We start from the raw sequence: 10,248 nt of genomic DNA on the forward strand, positions 1-10,248 counted from the left end.
CAACAGACTGAGCAATTAAATTAATAAAAGCAATGAAGCTAATACAGCGTTGTGAAAAGCATTGGAGAATCAACAGATCAACATATTATAAAACCTTGCATTAATCCACACTATATCCTTTGTAGTATTTTAGGTGGAAATTAGATATCTGGAGTATTAAAGGATTAAATGGCTAAATCATGAGAATAGATTTAGAGGAAATTAATCTATAAACAAACAAACAAAATCTCAATTTTCATTTTTACTTTGATGTTAATTTGTATTGAATGTTAATTCGTCAAACTGTTTCCTTGTGACATTTAGCCTCTCCACCACTTTAACTGTTTCTGTCATATAATAAAATAATCATCTCATCTGACCACACTGGATTGGTCAGCAGGATAATAACAACTGATAGACCAAGTATCATGCCAATGGCAAAGATGATGATGATGATTATGACAGTAGTGGGTAGTAGCAGTGGTGGTGGTGGCGTTGGTGGTGGTGGTGGTGGTGGTGGTGGTAGTGATGTTGGTAGTTGTTTGAGTGTGGCTGCTGCTTTGATTGCTGTTGCAGATGAATATTATTCTCAGGTTGGGTCTCTGCACTGGTTTGGTCATGTGATGCAGATGGATGAGGACAGTTGCTTAAAGAAAAAAACCTATCACTTAAAATGAATGGAAGCTGTGGAAGAGAGCAACCCAGGAAGACATGAGACAAAAGTATTGATAGCCAGCCTCAAAACACTGAACTTTACAAAGGTGAAGAAGAACCGAGATATATGGCACATTGCTGTACACAAGAAGATCTACCCACTAAAACAGAATTTGTCCATGAGAGCAGATAGGTAGAGCTGGTGCCATGGGGAAGTGCATGGTGACATAAAAAGCACTAGTGCTGGTGCCACATAAAAAGCACTGGTGCTGGTGCCACATAAAATGCACTTCTGCTGGTGCCAGATAAAAAGCACCCAGTACACTCTATAAAGTGGTTGGTGTTAGGAAGGGCATCCAGTTGTAGAAACCATGTCAAAACAGACAAATGGAGCCTGGTGTTGCTCCTAGCCTTGCCAACTCCTTCCAAACTGTCCCACCCATGCTAGCATGGAGAATGGACATTAAAAGATGATAAGGATGAGGATGATCCACACTTCTACTATCACCACCATCAATGCTGCTGTCAAAAGAGCCACTACATGGTTGCTCAGTCTTTTAAAAATAGCAGCCAAACTTGATGAAGTCACATTTTATCAGCTTGAATAGGGAAGGACATAATGAACAATGCTAGAGAGAAGAACAAGGTTGTCATGGTCGGAACTGGAATATCTTTCATTATAAGTCTGCTCAATTGGGATTGACCAGGAGCTAAATAACAACAGCAAAGGGACACTGAAAGGGTTTCTACAAGGATGCTCAACTTGCTAGAAATAGCAACTGATTTATCTTCTACTCACACTCCACTGTCATGAAAAGTAAAGAACATATTCTTTTTTTTTTCTACTCTAAGCACAAAGCCTGAAATTTTGGGGGAGGGGGCCAGTCGATTAGATTGACCCCAGTATGCAACTGGTACTTAATTTATCGACCCCAAAAGGATGAAAGGCAAAGTTGACCTTGGTGGAATTTGAACTCAGAATGTAAAGACAGACAAAATATCTATTTCTTTACTACCCACAAGGGGCTAAACACAGAGAAGGCAAACAAGGACAGACAAACGGATTAAGTTGATTATATCAACCCAAGTGTGTAACTGGTACTTATTTAATCGACCCCAAAAGGATGAAAGGCAAAGTTGACCATGGCGGAATTTGAACTCAGAATGTAAAGATAGACAAAATACCGCAAAGCATTTCACCCAGCATGCTAACGTTTCTGCCAGCTTGCTGCCTTAAGTAAAGAACATATTGAACAAAAGAGTCTTAGATACATATAAAGACAGGCTGATCAAAACTGGTCTGTCTAAACAACTACGAAACAGCAACAACAACAACAGCAAAAGTTATAATGACACAACTGATAGAAATACTTACCAAGTTCTTCATTCCCAACATCAATTTTATTGGTAACTTTTTCTGCTTTCTTTGTTGAGTCTAAATCTTTGTCTTCAAAATTGGGAGATACAAGCAGCTCGAGAAACCGACTTTCAAAGTCTTCAGTTCTTATCGATTCTGTATCACTACATTCTTCAATTCTACCGATTTCTATGGATAAAGTAATAAATATAACTATTTTTATTTATGTTATAAAAGTTTAGAAACTTTGAGAGACGTGAAATAATTTGGTTTTTTTACTATAGAAATAGATAAATGTATAAATAATAGCAGGTTGGATATTGACCAGACATGATTTTCATGGAGAACTAGAGATGAACAACATTTCGGCTATGACGGCTTGCTTGCAACCATCACACGACGTCATGACAAGAGTATATACACACAGATGTATACATGTATACATACATATGAGAGGATGCTGAAAAGTTCTGGCTTTGAGTCAAAGAAAATACAGGAGGATAATTTAATTATGATTTTATTCAATATATTTCCTCCTCAGAATCACACACTTATTGCAGCCATCCTTCAGTTTTTCTAAGCCCTGTTAAAGAACTCAGAAGGTTGGACCTCCAACCAGGCTTTTCACAATACCCTTAAAGTCAGAAACTTTGCAGCACCCCCTCTTATATATATATATATATAGTGATTGTTACCAGCGTCGCCTTACTGGCACTTGTGCCGATGGCACATGAAAAAACATTCGAGCGAAGTTGTTGCCAGTATGTATATGTACAGAGTTATATGTCTTGTTTTGTGTATGTATTCTCATGCATATAGTTACATATCTAGACATGCTCATATATATTTAAATGATAAACTTCTGGAAAGTTTTACAGATTTTCACAGTTCCAGTGATGGAATGGATCTGCAGTCTTCGAATCAGCTTTCTCCTTTCTGGTTTTGAGAAGCCTAATTTCTCAAGGTTGGTATTTAGGCAGTGTGTTACATATCCCAGTGCCTCAATAATTACAGGTATAAACCTAAACTTGTAATTTGGATAAATTAGCTGTAGATTCTTCAATAGTTAAGGGTAGGTATTTTCTTTTTTGCTGATCTTTAGCTTTATGTTAACATCCGCTGGGCAGCTGATTTCCACAAATGTGCACAGTTTCTCTTCTCCATCCCAAATCACTATGTCAGGTCTATTATGTTTACATTTTATTGAGGTCTTCACTGGAACATTCCATCAGTACTCCATTATATTATGAGTGGCTATGGCTCCTACCATACTATGGGTTCTTATTTGGTCTTGGGATTATCCTTCCAACAGATGTATGTATGTCAGGTCACTTTCGAGTGCTACTGGTAACATGTAACCCAGTACAACCTGTTGCATGGTCGGGTCGTCGGCGACTAAACTGGCAACCCCACCAAGCTTGATTGGTGAGGAGGGTGTTTATCGGACACCCTGCGGGATGAAACACAAAACCCGTCAAAGGGCGGAGGAACTCTTGAGAGTTAACAGCCATCCAATAAATGTCTTAAGGCTGTATCATGTGCAGGGACATAGAAATAATCAGATTGAATACCCGATCGTGCAGTTAAACCATTGGGAGTGAAGGATTCCTAGCCTTTGTTAGGGCATCCTTCTAGGAGAAGGTAACTCAGTTAACTGGGATAACTCCGACATAAAATCTGCGGCTCAGTGGTTACCGATGATGTTGACTTGTTCTTCTTTTCGGATTATGGCTGCTGTTGCTTAGTGAGTGGGATTGACTCAGTGCACAGCCTTTCTTCAATTTAAAAAAAACTTCTTGCACAGGCATTGCACGATAACAACATTGATTAAGCTTTGTGCAATGGCCATACTCGATAACGAGGGGGCAGCCACCATGTATGTATGTATGTATGTATGTATGTGTGTGTGTGTGCATGTATGCATGCATATGTGTGTGTGCATGTGTGCGTGCATGTGTGTGTGTGTGTGTAAGTATATGATGGTCTACTTTCAGTTCCCATAAAAAAAAATCCACTCAGAAGGCTTTGGTTGGCCTGGGGCTATAACGGAAGACATTTGCCCCAAGTGTTGCTCAGTGGGACTGAACCTAAGACGACATTGTTGGGTAACAAGCTTCTTAACCACACAGCCACACCTGTGCCTCTTTGGGTTTGGAATCATGATCACTGGATAAAGGACAGACTCTGCTGTTTTATGTATCTGTTTTCATTGAATGTATTGGAAATTAAAGGAATCAAGAACTTGGAACTAGTGTAGAGTTATGAAAGATTCTTGGAAGTCACATTTTATGAGGTCAAAACAAAAATGAATGATTAAATTAAAAGGTTTAGAAGCTAATTTTTTTTTATTTACTAATTTCATAACTTGAGGGTGTGGCCTGACACAGCTTCACCACCATCCTCTTTCTCTTCCAACAGGGGTTACTGTATATCTCCCCTACTGCAAGTCACCTGTCCCTGTCCACTTATATTTTAACATCTTGTTACCAGGCTTAAAGCCACCTCCTTCGGTACTACTCCCTATCCTCAGTCGAGTGGGGGCTATGTAAAAAGCACTCCATACATTTTGTAAAAGGGTTGGTAAGAAGAAGGTGCATTCAGCCTTAGAGACCCTAAAGTAGACATAAGAGCTCATTGGATCTTGCTGTGCCATCCAACTCATACCAGCATAGAAGATGGACAACAAATGATGACGATGATGATGATGACTAGGAAAAAAGGTCCCATTGGTTTCTTACGTACTTATAGACACAGGCAGGAGAAATAGGTGAGCCTGTATTGGGATTACTAGCTTCAGATCCCTTAAAAATATTTCAGTTCACAGTATTTATCTTCCTAAATATGTGAGCCTTTTCATGGTGGATTGCTAGAAATAATAGTTAAATCCCACCAGATAACATGTAATTATTATCATCATCATCATCATTTAACGTCCGTTTTCCATGCTGGCATGGGTTGGGTGGTTTGACTGGGGACTGGCAAGCCAGGAGGCGGCACCAGGCTCCAATCCGATCTGGCAATGTTTCTACAGCTGGATGCTCTTCTTAAGGCCAACCCCTCTGAGAGTATAGTAGGTACTTTTTACGTACCACCAGTACAGGAGCCAGTCGGGGCAAGGGGGCTGGCATCAACCATGTTTGGATGGTGCTTTTTACATACCACTGGCATGGGAGCCAGTTAAGCAGTGCTAGCATTGGCCATATTTGGATCGTGCTTTCTACATGCCACTGGTACAGGAGCCTGTTGGGGCAAGGGGGCTGGCATTGACCATGTTTGGATGGTGCTTTTTATGTTCCACTGACACGAGGAGCTAGTCAGTTGGCACTGGCAATGACCCACGCATGAATGGTGTTTACTGCATGCCACCAGCATGGGAGCTAGTCAGGAGGCACTGGTATCAACCACAACTACTATCTTGAGCGAAAAATAAAGGACACGTTAACTAATGTATTTGCTGATATACAAAATAACAAGACAGTCTTTAGTGATATTAGCCCAGTGGTTAGAGGGTTGCACTCATGACTGCAAGATCACAGTTTAAATTCCTGGCACTGTGTTGTGTTCTTGAGCAAAATACTTAATTTCATTGCTCTGATTTACTCAACTATAACTGAGTAACACTGTGTCAGACTGGCACCCTGTTTCAAGGGATTGTTGTGAACTTGGTCACTTGTAATGGAAACTGTGTAACTGGCCTTATGAATCTTGGGGCTTGAGACAGCAATGTCCAGGGGTTACCTCTTTCAACTTTATTTGACTGATATACTTTTGATCCGAGATTTGTTTGATCAGGTTTCAATTGGGTTTAAGCAGCAACACCAGTGGAGGTGCAATGGCCCAGTAGTTAGGGCAGTGGACTCGCGGTCAGTTTCGATTCCCAGACTGGGCGTTGTGTGTGTTTATTGACTGAAAACACCTAAAGCTCCACGAGGCTCCGGCAGGGGGTGGTGGTGACTCCTGTTGTACTCTTTCACTCCAACTTTCTCTCACTCTTTCTTCCTGTTCCTTGTCCCCAACTTCCTACGCAACCATTGAGCCTGGATGCGCATTCATCTATCCGTCGATGCTCTTGGTGTCAGGGGTTGACCTGTTTTCTCTTCTGCAGGTCTTACAAATTGCAAAGGACCACGTTTCGGACTTCTACAGACAATCCTGAGGCACGATCTTGCGAGCTCTGGGATGAAGACCGCTTCGCTCAACAAACAAACAAACAAACAAGCAGCAACAACAACAATAGCAACTACTTTTCAGTGATCTTCAAGATATGGTATAAAGTTAAAACAATTTACCATTTACTGGTGCCAAATCATCTGTGTGAAGTCTGTATTTACTAACTGGCTTGTGTATAAATTTCATTTTCTCGTAGACTCTACTGTCCAGTCCATACAAGGGAGTCCTCTTTAAATGTTCAAGATAATAAGCTAGAAGCAAGAAATAAATGCAATCAGATGCAACCAAATACAATCCTGTAGTTGTGCAATTATATTGTAATTTACACTATCGATTATTAATTAATAGACAGGCATGAGCAAGACTAAGAAAAACCACTCAAGTGTGCCATTGTGCTTTTATCAGTTCATCTCCTATGAGATTGTCTTATCTTTTTATGACTTGATTAAAGATATATCTTTATCAAAGCAAAAATAGTAACAGCTCATTGTATATTTATCAAAATAATTATTTTCTTATTTTTTATTCTTTTATATGTGTTTTATGTATGATTAACTATACATAGGTCCATTACCTATATCAAAAAAATGAACTGTATCCATTCCATGGCATTCCAAACTATAAAACCTTGTATACAACCAGCTACAGGCAAATAATGAGATGCATTATTATCAGACCAAGTGAAACTGAGTTCTGAAAAGTTTCCTGGCAAGACACATCTGCACCAAAGGATACATCACAACCAGTTGTCCAAAATCTTGCATGTGAGAGATGGTCCAAGGTGGGTTGAAATGAATGTTATGATTATTAAAGTGTCTTGTGAACTCCCTTTTCTCTTTCTCTCATTTGTTTTACATATATATATATATATATAGTTAATCCAAACATGACAACACAAAGAGAAAACACAACAATGTAAGGACGTGGAACAAGTATAGTGTTATTGGACACTCAAGAAAGGAAGGAAAGAAGGAGGATTAAACGTTTCAAGTGGAGCTTTTCATCAGAAACATAGGAAAAGGAAAGATCCAAAGAAGGGAAGACAGAGGAAAAAAATCGCCAACGATACACACACGGTTGCATATATATATATATATATATATATATATATATATATATATATGTATGTATGTATCTATGTATATATATATTATATATGTATGTATCTATGTATATATATATATATATATGTATGTAGTATCTATGTATATATATATATATATGTAGTATCTATGTATATATATATATATGTATGTATGTATCTATATATATATAAAATTAATATGAACAGTAGTTTGCAATTTTTCACCAAAAAGGAAAATGTCACTAAATATGACTAGGATGTTAGAGAAACATTTACATTGCTAGAAATAAGTGCCAAAATGCTTTAATGCTGTAGTTAATGCACACGAATAAAAACATATCCACTAACAGGGATCATAATCGTCTGGAAAGTGCTGATTGAGAATTCTTGATACTGATGCGTCAGTTTCAGTAATTTTCATTACCGTATCAGTTAAACCTGCTTGTGTTAACTACAGCATTAGAGCATTTTAGCTCTTATTTCTAGCAATGTATGTGTTTTTCTAATACCTTAGTTGCATATTGGAAGCAGAAATGGCCATAAGAAATGGTATGTCATAGAAATGTTGTCATGTTTTGATGTGGTCCAATTTGTTTGTTGATCAAAAGTTTTCTCCATTTTCTGATTATTGAAATTTTACACATATATAAGACGCAGGAGTGGCTGTGTGGTAAGTAGCTTGCTTACCAACCACATGGTTCCGGGTTCAGTCCCACTACGTGGCATCTTGGGCAAGTGTCTTCTTCTATAGCCCCGGGCCGACCAATGCCTTGTGAGTGGATTTGGAATATGGAAACTGAAAGAAGCCTCTTGTATATATGTATATATATATATATATATATATATATATATATATGTATGTGTGTGTATATGTTTGTTTGTCTGTGTTTGTCCCCCTAGCATTGCTTGACAACCAATGCTGGTGTGTTTACGTCCCCGTCACTTAGCGGTTCGGCAAAAGAGACCGATAGAATAAGTACTGGGCTTACAAAGAATAAGTCCCGGGGTCGATTTGCTCGACAAAAGGCGGTGCTCCAGCATGGCCACAGTCAAATGACTGAAACAAGTAAAAGAGTATATATATCTCTTATTATAAAAGGCAGATTTTATCTGCCTCCCTTTGTCACTTATAGAAATCTACAATATAGGATTTCTTCAATTACAATTTACCTAGCATTTTTAAGAGTAGAATGCATCGGGTCATGCCAGGTCCAGTTTTTAAAATTTAAACTCCAATTAAGCAAAATTTACAGAAAACTCACATTCTGGTGTGTATGTCAAATGCTTTTCTTAGTCTGGTTTACAGCACATGCAAACGCACACACACAGTGTGCAACGAATAAAGTGAAACTAATTCACTGTGCGTGTGTTGACAGGTAGACAATAGAATGCGATGGCGATGTAATATTTGTTTCTGTCTATCACGCTGATAGATACATGAGTAAAATGTATGGCAAGCTAAGAGATAAGAGTCAGTGAAAATGTTCTTGGAAGAGAGTAAATAGCGACAGAGTGATTTGAGGAAGACTAAACTGAAAGTATGAAACAGTGTTTATGTATAAACAGACGACACTTATATATAGTTATTAATAAATGTATGCATCCGTTTAACCCTTTCGTTACCAAACCGCCCGAATTTACCTATTCATATTTAAATGAGAATATCAGAGTAAATCTCTTTAGTACATTCGTGAAAACACGTATTATACTTCGTAAACACTTCAAATACAGTTTTGTACAAAAATCGATAAGTAATTTTAATTCCGTGAATTATGGGAGATTTTTTTCCGAAATTTGTTCCTATTGTGTTTTCAAAATTTGTAATTCTGACAAAAAATGGATACGAATTTCATTATATCAAGCAGCGAGTCAGAATTCGAAGGATTTTCTACTGAAGACCTTCATAAATCTAACTCTATGACTGAAAAAAAAAAGCATCTTTATATAAGAGTGAAGTTGTGTGTCTGTCTCCTACGATTTAGATTCGTAACTACTCCCACATTTTGCGGTGCAGTTTAACCAAAAGCGGGTATCTTATCGTCATGATTCATATCGAGCCCTTCTGGGTATTAGCGCGCGTCTACGATGAGTCTACGATTTAAAAAAAATTTACCATCATATTTTTCCATTTTAATGCATTTTTTTCGCTTTTATATAAGGGAAGTAACTCTCTAAAATTATCTACGATGTGTCAACGATTTAAAAAAAAATTTACCTTAATTTTTTTTCAATTTTTAATGCATTTTTTTGCTATTTTTTGGCTATAACTCTCTAAAAATGCTTATATAGTTATTTCCCTTACAACCCGAGCAACGCCGGGCGATACTGCTAGTATATATATATAGATGGCAAAATGTCTGTGTGCGTGTCCCTTATACAAATCCACAATTTTTCAGTTAGAGGGCTCGCACTTTCTATGGTCATTCAAAACCGTCCAAGGGTGGTCGTGCACATCTTTACATTTCCCCAGTCACCCCGCAAATCCATTAAAAAATCAATAGAAGTGACTTTTTTGTGAATTTTCTATCCAAAACCCAATTAAACTTGATACGCCAATTGAGTGCCTGCTAGCTGTATGTGATTGGTTGGAGATTTGGACAGTACTCACATGTATGTGTGCACACACGCAGCTGTATATGCATGCACTAGCACTATGACCCGGCGTTGCCAGGTCATTGTGCTAGTATACATATATATATATATAAAGGGTAAAGACCCCCTTCGGTCAGGCACTGACCATGGGTTTGCACCTAGAGAGATACCCTCTGAGGCACAAGTCTGGGCAAGGTTGTTTTATGGAAGACCAGCAATCGCCCATGCATACCGGCCTCCCCTCTCCACGTCACCGATGTTGTCCAAGGGAAAGGCAAGGGCCGATACAGCTTGGCACCTGTGACGTCGCAACTCATTTCTACAGCTGAGTGAACTGGAGCAACGTGAAATAAAGTGCCTTGCTCATGAACACAACACGCAGCCCGGTCCGGGATTCGAGCTCACAACCTCA

The 10,248-nt window shown here is 38.6% G+C and overlaps 1 protein-coding gene and 1 long non-coding RNA gene across 5 annotated transcripts in view; one reads left to right on the forward strand and one right to left on the reverse strand.

Moving 5' to 3' along the window:
* The window catches only part of LOC118765878, a 15,712-nt gene extending 11,478 nt beyond the window's left edge, over positions 1-4,234 (forward strand). Inside the window, exon 3 of the long non-coding RNA XR_005001785.1 lies at positions 4,222-4,234. This is a non-coding gene — a long non-coding RNA (uncharacterized LOC118765878). The remainder of the gene's footprint in view (positions 1-4,221) is intronic.
* LOC115232373 (myosin heavy chain-like) overlaps positions 1-10,248 on the reverse strand; it is a 141,274-nt gene that overhangs the window by 79,543 nt on the left and 51,483 nt on the right. For all 4 annotated transcript variants that reach the window (XM_036508587.1, XM_036508595.1, XM_029802228.2 and 1 more), the window contains 2 exons: positions 6,280-6,411; positions 2,009-2,179 (listed from right to left, as the gene is read on the reverse strand). In XM_036508587.1, coding sequence (XP_036364480.1) covers positions 2,009-2,179; positions 6,280-6,411 — 303 coding nt within the window. The remainder of the gene's footprint in view (positions 1-2,008; positions 2,180-6,279; positions 6,412-10,248) is intronic.

The sequence above is a fragment of the Octopus sinensis genome, linkage group LG1 (genome assembly GCF_006345805.1).
Source record: "Octopus sinensis linkage group LG1, ASM634580v1, whole genome shotgun sequence".
Lineage (NCBI taxonomy): Eukaryota > Metazoa > Mollusca > Cephalopoda > Octopoda > Octopodidae > Octopus > Octopus sinensis.